Source organism: Vicia villosa, unplaced genomic scaffold, assembly GCF_029867415.1.
Source record: "Vicia villosa cultivar HV-30 ecotype Madison, WI unplaced genomic scaffold, Vvil1.0 ctg.000133F_1_1, whole genome shotgun sequence".
Taxonomy (NCBI): Eukaryota; Viridiplantae; Streptophyta; class Magnoliopsida; order Fabales; family Fabaceae; genus Vicia; species Vicia villosa.
This window is the reverse complement of record NW_026705027.1, coordinates 260,056-275,835: the sequence shown is the minus strand read 5'-3', so window position 1 is coordinate 275,835 and position 15,780 is coordinate 260,056. Positions and strand designations below refer to the sequence as shown.

At 35.2% G+C, this 15,780-nt stretch overlaps 1 protein-coding gene across 1 annotated transcript; it reads right to left on the bottom strand.

Moving 5' to 3' along the window:
- Window positions 1-4,175: 4,175 nt before the first annotated feature.
- Window positions 4,176-6,421, bottom strand: LOC131624526 (probable WRKY transcription factor 31). The gene is made up of 6 exons (XM_058895482.1): window positions 6,185-6,421; window positions 5,937-6,041; window positions 5,521-5,678; window positions 5,168-5,450; window positions 4,955-5,068; window positions 4,176-4,457 (listed from the first exon to the last, which is right to left on the bottom strand). Exons 1-6 carry the CDS (start codon window positions 6,419-6,421, stop codon window positions 4,176-4,178), a joined length of 1,179 nt encoding a protein of 392 aa, XP_058751465.1.
- Window positions 6,422-15,780: the final 9,359 nt, after the last annotated feature.

Here is a 15,780-nt window from a genome sequence, read left to right as displayed (position 1 = left end):
CGAAAGGGTTTAGGGCCCCAATCGACCTCCCCCCCTCTCACCCAAACAGGGCAGTGATCAGACAACACTCTTTTCCCCACAAATTGATTGACTAACTTCCAATCCAAGATAAGCTTATCAGTTAACAACCATCTGTCCAATCTGCTCATTGCTTTTCCATTACCGCTGAACCAAGTGAATCTGTTCCCAACACAAGGTAGATCAATTAACTCCATCTCTTCCATAAAATTGCAAAACTCTGCCATGTCTCTTGTCTTTACACCTTTGCTTTTTCCCATCCTTTCCTCCTCATTTGCCACTGTGTTGAAGTCACCTCCTATACGCCATTCCTCCCCTGCAGAATTGTTCCTCCTACATTTGATTCCTCTCCACATTTCTCTTCTGTCTTCTGAGTTGCACGAGGCGTAAATGTTGATAAAGTTGATGCACAGACCTTTGTAGACAGCTTTAATGCCCACATACCCGCTTCCTTTGTAACTCAAAACAGGTTCCATCATATTCTTCCTCCAAAGTATGACTGAACCGCCTGAGGCATCCACCGAGTCCAAATGCGTCCATTCCACATCTGCAGCTCCCCAGAACTCCTCCGCCAACTTCGAATTAAAATGAGAAAGTTTAGTTTCCTGAAGGAAACAAACATCAACATTGCCAGACTGATTCATAAAACCTATTCCTTTTCTCTTCACCACACTTCCCCCTCCTCTTATATTATGGGTGACAATAATCATTTCAACTTATTTGATTCCACCTTCCTAGAAATAAACCCTTCTTTGTCTCTGTTCTCCATATCTTCAATTTGTTTCTGCATGTTGTCACCTTCTCCTTCACAAACCAGACCTAATCTGATGATCGAATTCTTCAAAATTTTTCCCACATTAGATTCATTGCATAACCTGGCATTACTTTGAGCAATATCAGAGTCGGACATCGATTCGCAGCACAGAATGGCACCTCCAGAATAAGAGTCTTCTTCGTTTCACTTCTTCTTCCGGTTATCGCCCCTTGAAGAGAAATCGTCAGTCACCGATTTTTTTATCGTCTTTCCAGAGCCACACTGAGTAACCTTAGGTAAACATTTTGGGTTAAGGCACGCAAAATAAGAGTTACTTACTTCCACCTTTTCCCCCAAGTCCTTCACCGGTTTAGATTTTCTTGGTTTGGGCCTGACTTGTTTGGATTTTAAGCATTCTTCATCAAAAGACAACAAAATCTGAATTGGGCCCGAAATAAGGTCTGGCCCAACTTGGGGATTCAGTTTGTCACAAGCTCCCAAAAAAGAGCCTTTTCCCAAACTAGGTTCAAACCTAGTACTGACAAAAAAGCCCTTTTCCTGCTTCTTCCCCACATAACACGGTTCCAAAATAGCTTTTTGGTTAGCCACTATCAAACCTTTCATGTTCTCTACCGCCACTCCTGGGTTTCCTAGGGAAGAGTTGTTCTCGATACTGTCGTCATTACTGGCTCCCCCCTTTTCCTCCCTATTCGCCGGAGACCCTCCTCCCTCAGGCGTACCCCGGTTAGACTCCGGAACAAACTCATTAACACTATCTTCATCCTCCTCCGAGTCATTAACAGATTCATCAGAAGAATGGTCAAAGCTCCTTTCGGGTAATCGATTGGATCTACCAAACGCAGAGATGCCCCCACCCTGAGCGTCTTCCACCATGAGAATGGAGAAAACGTTGTTATCAATCTGGACCTTGAACTCTTCTTTGATTAACGAGGGCTTATGCGTACGAATCAACAGTCTGGCAACATCCATTCTATCCTTATTAGCTGTTATTACATCCTCGCGAATGAGGGTTCCAACTGACTCTGTAATGACCTCAAAAAAATCCTTACACCATGCTTGACATGGCACCCCGAACACCTTAATCCATGACAATCTCTCACTATCTACGTCCAATAGACACCATCTTCTTATATCCTTGAACCATTTTTCCAACCATATTTTTTCTTCCTTCACCAGGTTATCCAAGACCCCCTCCATAGTATCCTCAAGCAAACACAAGTTTACTCCCAGAGTTGTAACTTTCACAGAAAAGAAACCTTCCGCAAAAAACGTGTCTTGAAGTGTGTACATAGACCCGGGTGATACAACTTTCCCCACATATGATTTCTTCAACCTCTGAAGTTGGATATCTTCTGCTGTATAATCTAAGCATTTACATGATGCTTCTCCTTTCGTCACCTCAGCAAAAGTGGCTCCCCAAACTTGCCCCTTGCCGTAATCTTTCTTCGCCTTACCGACCGCTACGCCTTCTCTGGTCCCATCGGTGGCAACTTCTGAAGACCTGTTCCCTCCATTAACACGTGCTATCCTACCGCCGCCTCTGGAATGGATTGCGCCTCTCCCAAACTTAGGTATATTCGCAAATATTTTCTTGCCATCGAGGAAGACATTATCAAGCTTTGTCTCCAGCAACTTCTCGTCAGTAACATCGAAGTATCTAACGAAACCATATCTTTTTCCCATGAATTTATAATAGACTTAGCTTTAATAGAAAATGATGAAATTTGGGACTATTTTGATGATGATTAAGCTAATAAAAATAAATTATAAAATTATTTCAATAAATAATGAGGTATCATTTTTGGTATCAGAGCACTAAGATTCAAATTAATTAAATTAAAAAAAAAATATTAAAACTAGAAAATCAGTATAGTGTATGAAGGATTACGAATTATAAAACTTAATAGTTTAATTAAAAGAACAAGAGGTCACATAAAAATATTATATGATAAATTAGATTATTATTTAAAAATAGGAGTTGATTTTGAAATTGAAAGAATTACAAAACACCTTTTAGAATATGAAAATAAATTAGATTTTTACAAAGCAAGGTTAAAAGAATTAAATGAATATAAAAATATCCGTCACTGAGATTTGCGACCAAGGAATTAGAGATCAAAGTAAAAATTCGGTAAGTAAAAACCGTCACTATCATGACTTATTTTAGCTGTGGTTATCTGCAAGGAAAAGTCTGCAGGTGGAATTTGGGGAGCTTCTTGTTGGGCTATATGGAAACAAAGAAATAATATTATTTTTAACAATGCAGTTGAGGATTTTGATGAAATTTTTCATGATACAAAGTTATTCAGTTGGCAGGCGTTAGGAACAAAGGAAAACAGAATTTGTGCATTCTATGGTTGGTATCATCATCCTAATGATTTGCTAGCTATGTAAAATTATTGGGGCTGTTGTAAGAATAGGTCTGTGGTGCATTGTGTTATGTTATTTGAAAATCAACTTTGTATTCTTTGTAATTTGTCTCTATGAAATGAAGCTTTATTTGAGCTTCTTATGGAATATAATAGTTTGCTTATAAAAAAAATACTTTAATAAACTGAACGACATATAAGATAAAGCCTCTACAAAATAAAAAAGCATTAAATATTGAGAGTATAATATCCAACTCTGTAAATAACATCAACAAATGAAAATATAAACGAAATCGACTCTGAGAGAAACCGGAACGAGAACGAGAATGGTTTCAAAACAAGAAGAAGAGTAATTTTGGCTTTCAGAGAAATTGATTTCGATTCTTGACTTCAAAACATGAACATATGGATTTCACCTGAGAGAAATCGATTTCGATTTGTGACTTTGAAACATGAACAAGAACGATTTCAACTTTAAGAGAAATCAATTCCAATTCAAAGAAAAATCAAATTTTAGTTTCTCATGGTGGAAAACAAATTTTGAATTTAGAGAAACCAATTTTGATTAGGGAAATATATATATATATATATATATATATATATATATATATATATATATATATATATATATATATATATATATATATATATATAATTCACATGGTTTTTAAGAGAAAAGAGAGAAATAATAAACAGGTAAAATTTATATGTCACAAATCTGCAGCAAGCTTGCATATAATCAAGGAAAAAATAGAGTATGGTGGAAAAAAACATATCTTATTTTATTAAGATTAAATGAAGCTAATTGTTGTTCAAAAAAAAAATGAAGCTAATTGTTCTCTCATTATTCATCGATCTTAATGATTTTTTCTTGTGTTTGTGTTTATCTTAATGATCTTTAATTTCAAGATTGATTGAAAAATACTCTTTAATCTCAATTTAGGATAAGTTATATATTGAATGTTATTTTGTAGAATAGGATAAATTATTTGTTTAGGCAAAGGAACTTGTAACTATTTTTGAGGCATTTGGAGTTGTAGAGGATTTGGAGTTTGTGTAAAGTCAAGTGTTATTGACCGAAATGGTGCAGAAGTTGAGATAGTTGCGAGACTTGTAGAACCAGGAATAGTTGCATTTGTTGTTTCATCTTTACTTGAAGTTGATTCTAAAAGAAGCATTCTTACAGCAGCAGCAGTTGTTTGTGCCATTCCCATGGCTTCTGGTGGTAAAGTATGGTTATGATAGCCTTCATATGTTGTGATTACCACTTTTTTGTCTTTAGCACACATTTGTACCTGTAAATGTTATTTACAATGCATAAAAAACTTTTGTATACACATGCTTAAAAGTTTATCCACCAATAAGTTTTTTATACTGACATCTCAACTCACGATCTTACGAGATATGAGTCATCTTTATACGAAAATTTTATTAACTTTGGTTGCTAGTTTATAAAGATTTTAATAATCAACCTAACTAGCTACTACATTCGAGCATGGAAGCAATATCCTTGAAAGATGAAACACATATCCATTTAATACCACTCTTAGACATATTCAACCTAGTGAAATGCATGTCATGTCAATAATTGATGTTATTGATTGTGTATGCAGTCTTAAATTACAGTTAATTGAGCACATATATATATGAAGTTAATGACTAAATACAAAATTTTAATAAATACTATCTAACAATTTAGGCAACAATCAGAAATTTTAATGTCTATGCGACTGCTATGGAATTGGGGTTCTGATGCATTAATTATGTTTAAATCTTAAAGGAGAAAGCCTACCTGTTTTCTAACTGGGCAACCCCTAACCATGCTGCACCTATAATAAGCACGAGGACTCGGCTCTCCTTTCACTATTTTCTGTCCATACTTCCTCCACTTGCATCCATCAGAAACCTAATAAATAACAATAATTTCTCGTTACAAAATTGTATAGATTAAAACGTATTGCAACTTGCAATTTAAAACTATGTTACACATTTTTGACATATTTACCAAGATTCCATCTGATCTAGCTCTAATAGAAACTCTTGCTCTCGTCAAGATTGCAGCAACATCAGTTGAATCATCATTAACAAAGTTTGGAGCATAGTTTAGAAGACTCGGGTTTTGAAATCTCTCAGCATGACCAACATGATTATCCTCTCCTTTAGTTCCTTTACCATAGTCATTCTTTTCTTCATCACTAACTTTCCCATTCTTAGTTAGGACTAACTCTTTGGAGGCAACTTCAATGTTGTTCTTAGGCGTGGATCCCAATCCATCATAATTTCTTGTTCTTGAAGAAGAGGGTTCACGATCCACCCCATTATCTACATTTCCTTTTATTTCCAAGTTTCCTATCAAACCCTTCTTGTTGTTCAACTTTCTCGGCCTTCTTGTCCTGCTTCATTTTCTCAAAACGTATTTGCAAGGTATCATACTGTGTTTGAAGCTGATCAAGCATGAAACTCAATCGACAATTTTCCATTTTCATTCGAGCAAGTTTGCCTTGAAGAACAGCCATCTAAAAAAACAGTTCATAGATTTCAAATATCATCACATAAAAAAACACTCAATTGTGTCTCTTAAACCATAATTGCACCCTCAATGTAACCACATCAAAACTACTATTGAAACGTCATCGCTGACATTTTACGCCATACAATGATTTACAGCATAACCACAGCACAACAAAAATTTAAAATCATGACTCAGAATAAAAGAAAAACATTGTTAAATTCCATTAAATTAAACTATTTATTAATATAATCATAAACTTTACCTCATTCTTAGTGTTTTTGTGATCGAATTTAGATGACATATCATTATCATCTTGATCACTAGCATCATTGGTAGCGAGATGATTTTGATCGAGACCACTGCCAATCTATTAAATAAAAATAATTACAAATTAAGGTGATCTTAAAATAATTGAGATAATAAATCAAAAGCTTCAAAACTTACGAACAATTTATTGCGATAAACAAAAAAACAACAAAAAAAAGATTACTTGAATTATGAATCACTCACGCTTAGTTTGAAATCCAACAAAGACGGCATGTCGGTATGATCAATGTCAAGGACAGAGACAGCAGCGGTAGAGGCAGATAGAGAGACATCAACCTTATTGCGATCATTGTCGTTGTAATTCTTAAAGTAATCAACCTCGGTTAATGTTTGAAATTTTTTTTCGGAGGGAGTAAGGTTGACTTGGAAAGGGATGACAGTGTGTGAAAGTGAAGAAGAATTCATTTTCTTGTTTGTCATAGTATTTTCTTGAGAACAATAGGGTTGTTGTTGCTGTACAAAATTTTCAAAGGGAGAGATTGTGGCTAAGGAGATAGGAAGAAGGAGAGGGAGAGAGAGAGAAAGGGGTTTCAAAGTATGGAATTCATTCGGGTATAAAACGGGGGAGATTTACGCTTGAGAGTGAGAAGATTATAAAAATAATGTGTTTGTTTATCTCTCACTTGAATATACAGGAGAAAATATCAGTCAGTAAAAGCATAGTCTTTATTTAGAATAGGAAAGCACTGGTAAAATATTAGTAACGGTGACTAGTCAAATGTTGACTCATAAAATAAAAGAATAATGTTTTTAATATGGTAATTTAAAATATAAATTAATTAATTCCTTCTATGGACATTATCTTTGGTCAACTAAAAAGTCAATATTTTTTATTAAATAAATAATATTAAATATTTTTTGTTTATTTAAATATTTTTTATGAATATTTTTTTTTATTAGAAACTTAATTCTATTAGGGGAATTTCTTTATACACCCTTGTCATACCCCAATTTTTGACCCTAAGATCACACATCATTTGCATATCAATCATCAATCAAGAAATTTTAACTTAGAGCTCTACTTGTGTTGTTGTGCTCAATTCATCTGCAAGGGAATCATCGAGCACCCATGTTTTAGTCTTGTATATATTGTTTTACTAACCAAAATACCAAAAATATTGCCTTGTGCTTTTGTGTGTTTGTGTTTTGTAGGTACCAAGTCAAAATACCCATCAAAAGGAGCATTTTTCAACAATTTCAATGTGCAAATCGATTTGCATAAGGTGTAAATCGATCTACACAACTGATTCTGCACCAGATTTTGCTTCTGCCATCAGTGCAAATCGATTTGCATAATGTGCAAATCGATTTACATAACTGTTTTTGCCCCAGATTTTGCCTTTTTCAGTAATGTAAATAGATTTGCATAAAGTGTAAATCGATTGCACCAGTTCGAATTTGGAAAAATGAAGGCAAATTTCAGCTTTTGAAAGTGTTGACATCATTTACAAGCATGGGAAGCATGACTTAGCTCTTGTATTTGATTACCTACATCATTTAATCATAAACCCTCATGTGATTGCATCAAGACCATTGGATCTCATTTTTGGCTCCAAATCCTTTTCCCAAGCCTAATTCTATTTTCCAATCCTAACTCCAAACCACAAAATTTCCCAAGCCGAAGTGCTATAAATTGAGGCATTCCCCTCATCATTTTGGAAGCTTTGATAGCCAAGAAAACTCTTGCTCTTTCTCTCCTCACCTCTTCCAAACCCCTCACTCAAAGCTCTTGTTTCTTCCACAAAAATTAGTGAGTCACATCTTGAACCTCACTAATTTAGAGCTAAACCTCAAACTAAACACTACTTTCTTCATCAATTGTGAGAAATCAAGGCTTGTGGTTGTGTGTTCTTGAAGAAGATTCAAAGTTTGTGGAAGATTTGGTAAAATTCTAGATCCTTTCCATAATTCAAGATGTGATCCATTGTTGTTTATGTTTGATGCACCTTTGGTGCTACATTGATGAGTTTTGCTTGCTTACTTGATACAATTTCGTACACAAATTGATCCAAGATCACAAGGTGTTTGGTTTTATGTTTAAACAAGCTTTCTTCTCTTGATTTGCTGTTTTTTTGAAAAGCTGTGTTGTGCAAATCGAGTTGCATCTGGTGCAAATCGATTTACATAACTGAAAAACTGCGCAGATTTGAAAACAGAGTTATGCAAATCGATTTACACTCTGTGCAAATCGATTTACATCTGAGCAGAATGTGTTTTTTGCCTTTTTTGACTTGTTTTTGGTTCTAACTCATCTTCTACTCCATTCTTTTGATTTTTTCTTTGAATCACAAGTTAGAGGCCTAATTTCTCTCTAATTTCAATGGACTTAGGGCGTCGATAGGATGAGAATCCAAATCCGCAAAATTAAGTGATTGAAATTATGGATGAAAGGAGCTTTTAATGTGGTTCCATCTTTTGTTTCTCTTTATTTTGATCGATGAAAGTCTTAATACCTTGAGAATTCTTATGGATTCTTGGTAAAGACTAGATCACTCACCATTTTTCTTTTCGTGCGGTATTGCTTTCGAAGAGTGATCTACATATCGCTTCTCTCGCATGCATTAGCACATAAAGTTTTGACCGGCCTCGTTGTAGGGTGATTTCTACATAAATCACTTGGCGATCTGCTTAACATAGCGCAATATTTCGTGTCCCGAATAAAAAAGATCAAATATGGAAGATAATTGTATGCGGTTGATTTAAGACTTATGGAGGTTTATCGTGTAGTCGCTATGATTTTATCAAGCTTCTGATAAATGTCCATTGAATTTAAATCTGAGAACATCCTTCACTCACCATCGATCTTCCTTACTAACTTTGATAACATACTTGACAAGTTTCAAGATGGTTATCTTTAACATCTAACAATTAACTTTAATTTCCACAATTTATTACATCGCTCTTTATCTTTCGCTTTATCGCTTTATTTTATCATTTCATCATGTTTCCTGTAACACCCCAATTCTACCCGATAATTATACGGAAAATCAGAGTATAAAATTCAAGAAAACATGCAATTGAGATGTCACATATTCGTCATTCGAAAACATTTACGGCATAATTGCCTTCACATAGATACATAGCACAGGAATTTATAACGATAATTTAATTAATCTTCGAAATCATTTTATCAAAATAAACATTTTTAACTCGCAGCGGAATTCACAAAACTTCTCTATTTTCAGTTTAATCATCATAGCATCTTCACAAATAACTTTGAGTCACAACCAAAGTAAAACATCACTAAAATTCAGCAAACATAACAAATAATGAAGCAATCGTTTATCCCCCGAGTGCTACGTATCAGAGCAACCACCGACTCGACTCATAGCATCTAAATCTTCATCAAAGCTATCACTTGCATGTTACCAGTATAAAGGTAACGACGAAACAAAAGAAAGGGGCGAGATATCAAACCATATAAACAGGGTGATGATAAACAATATATTTAGGATCAAGTTATAATAATCATCACTTTGCGGTATAATCATTACCGTCTAATTTACTTCACCGTTTTAAATTAAAAAAAACACACGTCACAATATCTCACATATATCATATTCATAATACACAACGATTCACATTAGTTCACAGATCACAACGCATAAACTCATAATAACACAAATGAAATGCGACTCTAACAAATGCACATGCATGTGGTACCCAGGGCTTCAGCCCCCATCGCCAATTGCCAGATAATAGAGGCATCAAAACAGGCATAAGCCTTCGTCGCTGTTTGCCAATCCAGGCCGTCGCTAAAACATGCAAATTATGAGACACTGATGAAATGCAACAAATCACAAACACACGTCGCCAGACATCGTTACAAAGGCATTCGCCTACATCGCCAAAATATATCAATAATTATTGATAAACAATCGTCACCTTAAGTCCTGCACTTTGCAATAATTCACAAAAACTCATCGCAACATCGCAATATATTACACGACAACTCAACAACAATAATTCATCACAGATAATTCACGCAAACATCTCCATACTTCACAAAACTCACAAAAATACGTCACGTCGCAACATCACCAAAAACACTGCAAGCACAACAGTTATCGGATTATTCCCGAACACTCCTAATATTATTCGACTTGCTATATATTTTCCCGTCTATTATTATATTCCTGCTCACTAACAAAATTTAGAATCAAAACTGTCACTTCAAAATTCACCCGGCTAAAAGTATCTCAGCCTGTTATTTATTTCTTATTCTGCTACTAATATTAGCTCTGCACTGTTCCCAATTATTATCCCTCTAATTCATTATACCTGTTAGATTAATTCCACTATATAAATGCTTCTAAGTTTAAATTATAATAACTATTATCATTACTATTATAATTATTACTAACTATTATTATTGTTATTATATTATTATTATTATTATTATTATTATTATTATTATTATTATTATTATTATACTAATCATATTAAGTCATTATTACTATTATTACTATAAAACATTATCATTAATTAGATTAATAATGCTATCTATTAGTAATTGAAACGTGATTCTAATATCACTCATGTGTTCCGCTACAGTAGAAGTAACTTAGTCATAGTCATCAATTTGACATCATCGCTATAGTGTAGATAACATTGTTATTCTCAATTCAACTATATACTTCTATAGCAATACAACGAAAATTAGGTAAAGCTAAAGTGAAAAGAAATACATAAAGTGGCAAGGGACACCCGTCCCACTCCTAAGCCACCCGTCCCATAAGGGACTCTTAAAACAACAAAGGGGCGCCCACCCCTAGAACGTGGCCCCCGTCCCATTTTAATTTGTCTTCTTCTCCCAGAGTTGTATCTCTTCCATTCCCTTACTCAAGCTCGGTATCATTCTGGTTACAAGATTTAATAACATTTATTCTCAGAATTATTTGCATCACCACAACACAGAAAATTCAACGATCAACATTCCCAATTCATCCAGAAATCACAGACAGCACGACTAATCAGAAATCACATAGCAACAAATTTTCACATAAAATTTCCAGAAAATTCAACACAGCAACACTAGAAACATCGAAAATCATACCAAAACATAGAGATAACATTATTATCCTAAACCCCATATACGGTCCATCATATCCCCGTTTATAGAGCAAGAACCCCACCCTTACCTTGTATTCGGAGTCCGCTCTACAATTTCCGGTCGAATTCTAATTTTCAGCTTCGCGTAATCCTTCCGGTTTCTCCTTCCCGGCACAGTTGTCGTATCCCTTTTCCAACCACCGAGCTTCCAAACCCTTGTATTGTTTCTCTACGTACAACAACAAAACCTATTTCTTTTTCTTTTATTCCACTTAACTAATAATAATAAGAATATTATTATTATTAATTCATTGGGCCTAATACTCATACCTTCTTATTGCTATTTCACCCACTACTGACAAACACAACTACATTAATTAAATAATGTCCAATGATAATAATATTACTTCTAAAATTTATTTTCTAATTAAACCAACTAATTTAATCCGACTTTCCATTCAGCCGCTCAAACGATATAATAATCCATTTACGTCCCTTTGATTAATTCCGATAAATTCCCAACTTCGAAAATTCCAATAAATAAATCCTTAACAATTTAGTTAAATAAATAATTAAATTCGGGGCGTTACAACTCTACCCCACATAGGATATTTTCGTCCTCGAAAATCTAGGCAACACAACCCCTCTCGACGTCACATCCCGCTTCAGCTGCGCCACTATGATCACTCATCTTAATCCACCGTCCTTATCAAAGTTCCTATCAACCTATACGGCTCGCAAGCTTTAGCTAAGTTTCAGACTTTCTTTAGCATCCATCACTTTGAACATCATTAGGATAGCAAGTTACGTACATAACATCCAGTACAATTCCGTCTACTATTAACAAGAGATTAAGGGTAATCAAGTCCTCAATTTGTCAATAGATATCCGACAATCATAATGGAGTATAACCATCATTACTAACTACAACAATGTTCCTCTAAACTTATACTTACTAAAAGTATCATACTTCAACAATTTCCCAAAATCATCCGAACACGCTAACACCAACGTCTTGCAGCTACATACTACTACATATCCTGTGATAATATCCAATCAAAATTCCTTTATGCTTTCATTAACACTTCTTATCCTTGAAATTTTATTCTTTGCATTCCCAACAACTTCAACAACTCTTATAATTACTTACTAATAATCCAAAACAAGATCTACAACAGTTCGTCACTTACTCATTGTTCCTTCTTCAACAGCTTACACAATAGCTATTCAAATAACAACTTCTTAGTCCATTAACAACACTGAATATAATATCTTCCTAAACTCCATCTTATAGCAATTATCCTTTTTCCAAGACACTCCAACTTATTCGACAACCAAAATCTTAAATCGATGATACCTTCAAATTCAGGGAACAACAAAGCTTCAACATCACTTGCACTGTCTCCAAATGCAGCACACCAACATCCTACAACTGAATATATCCGAGAAGCACCGCTTCTCCCCCACTTAGCTTTAAACCCACACCTGCAACAAACAACTAGAAAGCAACAAGTACCGACATTGTTTCACACACTTATCGCGCACAGAGGAATAAACAACATTAGACAACACTGACCGGACAGACCGACCTGCTCTGATACCACTAATGTAACACCCCAATTCTACCCGATAATTATACGGAAAATCAAGGTATAAAATTCAAGAAAACATACAATTGAGATGTCACATATTCGTCATTCGAAAACATTTACGGCATAATTGCCTTCACATAGATACATAGCATAGGAATTTATAACGATAATTTAATTAATCTTCGAAATCATTTTATCAAAATAAACATTTTTAACTCGCAGCGGAATTCACAAAACTTCTCTATTTTCAGTTTAATCATCATAGCATCTTCACAAATAACTTTGAGTCACAACCAAAGTAAAACATCACTAAAATTCAGCAAACATAACAAATAATGAAGTAATCGTTTATCCCCCCGAGTGCTACGTATCAGAGCAACCACCGACTCGACTCATAGCATCTAAATCTTCATCAAAGCTATCACTTGCATGTTACCAGTATAAAGGTAACGGCGAAACAAAAGAAAGGGGCGAGATATCAAACCATATAAACAGGGTGATGATAAACAATATATTTAGGTTCGAGTTATAATAATCATCACTTTGCGGTATAATCATTACCGTCTAATTTACTTCACCGTTTTAAATTAAAAAAAACACACGTCACAATATCTCACATATATCATATTCATAATACACAACGATTCACATTAGTTCACAGATCACAACGCATAAACTCATAATAACACAAATGAAACGCGACTCTAACAAATGCACATGCATGTGGTACCCAGGGCTTCAGCCCCCATCGCCAGTTGCCAGATAATAGAGGCATCAAAACAGGCATAAGCCTTCGTCGCTGTTTGCCAATCCAGGTCGTCGCTAAAACATGCAAATTATGAGACACTGATGAAATGCAACAAATCACAAACACACGTCGCCAAACATCGTTACAAAGGCATTCGCCTACATCGCCAAAATATATCAATAATTATTGATAAACAATCGTCACCTTAAATCCTGCACTTCGCAATAATTCACAAAAACTCATCGCAACATCGCAATATATTACACGACAACTCAACAACAATAATTCATCACAGATAATTCACGCAAACATCGCCATACTTCAAAAACTCACAAAAATACGTCACGTCGCAACATCACCGAAAACACTGCAAGCACAACAGTTATCGGATTATTCCCGAACACTCCTAATATTATTCGACTCGCTATATATTTTCCCGTCTATTATTATATTCCTGCTCACTAACAAGATTTAGAATCAAAACTGTCACTTCAAAATCCACCCGGCTAAAAGTATCTCAGCCTGTTATTTATTTCTTATTCTGCTACTAATATTAGCTCTGCACTGTTCCCAATTATTATCCCTCTAATTCATTATACCTGTTAGATTAATTCCACTATATAAATGCTTCTAAGTCTAAATTATAATAACTATTATCATTACTATTATAATTATTACTAACTATTATTATTGTTATTATATTATTATTATTATTATTATTATACTAATCATATTAAGTCATTATTACTATTATTACTATAAAACATGTGAGATATTGGATCGAACTCAAGTATGGCCGAAGGGTAGCTTCTTGGTTCGACAGTTCGACAGAGTTAAGCATGAAGTCGAAGGATTGTTCACATGCTGGTGTCGAAGTGTGCATGCTGTAGTCGAAGATGGGTCTAGCATGCAGATGTCGAAGATGCTAGGGTTGTTAGCATGTTAAATTAGGTTTTAGTGTTTAAACCCTAATTTGTTAAGTTAGCTTGTTTATTAAGTTGGCTTGTGTAATGGGCCTTGTGGAAAAAGCCCATTAGTTAGTATGTTAGGTTTTATTATAAATAGCATACTAGTCTCTCATCATTGCTAAGCTGCAAATCCTAATTTAGGGTGAGAGAGGTTATTTGTTATTCTTGTAAACTTGTAATCTTGTTTTAAGAGAAAGTAAAAGAATAGCAGTTATAACCAATTCTTGTGTTCGTATTCTCTTCCCTAATTCCCTATTATACTTTGTTATTGGTATCGTTTTTCACAACAAATTGGTGCGGTGAGCGTGGAGAAGATGCCTTCAACAAAGTATGAGATTGAAAAGTTCACCGGAGTGAATGATTTTGGTCTGTGGCGCTTGAAGATTTAAGCCCTACTGGTTCAGCAGGGTTGTTTGGAAGCGTTGAAGGGAGAGGCAGCCATGAATGCAGAATTGACGGCAGCGGAGAAGACAAATATGATCGAGAAAGCACACAGCGCAATTTTGTTGAGCCTTGGTGATAAGGTTCTCCGGCAGGTATCAAAGGAGACGACGGCATCAGGGTTATGGGTGAAACTTGAAAGTTTGTATATGACCAAATCGCTGGTAAATCGACTCTACCTGAAGCAAGCTTTGTATTCATTCAAGATGATTGAAGACAAAATATTGGCTGAGCAGTTGGATATGTTCAACAAGTTGATTCTTGATCTTGAAAATATTGATGTGAAGATCGATGATGAAGATCAAGCGCTGTTACTATTGTGTTCTTTGCCTCGATCACATGCTCACTTCAAAGAAACTCTCTTGTATGGAAGGGAGTCCCTGACGTTTGAAGAAGTTCAATCAGCCTTGTACTCTAAGGACTTGAATGAACGAAAGGAACATAAACCTTCGACTGTTGGCGAAGGTTTGGCCGTTAAAGGAAAACTCTTACGAAAGGATGGTAAGTTCGACAAGAAGAAAGGCAAAAGCCAGTCGAAGACTTACAGTGGCGAAGCATCTGGCATTCGATGCTACCATTGTAAAAAGGAGGGTCACACAAGAAAGGTGTGCCCTGAACGCTTGAAATATCATGAAGGTAAGGATAATGGCAACGCTGCCATTGTTCAAGATGATTTCGAATCATCTGATGTTCTTGTGTTTTCAAGCAGTGACTCTAAGAAGGAGTGGATTATGGATTCAGGTTGCACTTGGCACATGACTCCAAACAAAGACTTGTTCGAGGGATTATGTGATCAAGATGGTGGATCAGTATTGCTGGGAAACAACAAGGCTTGCAAGATTGCAGGTGTTGGATCTGTGAGATTCAAGCTCCATGATGAGTCAATAAGGTTGTTGACTGAAGTCAGGTATGTTCCTGATTTGAAGAGAAATCTGCTTTCTCTTGGTGAATTCGACAAGAAAGGATATGTTTTCCAAG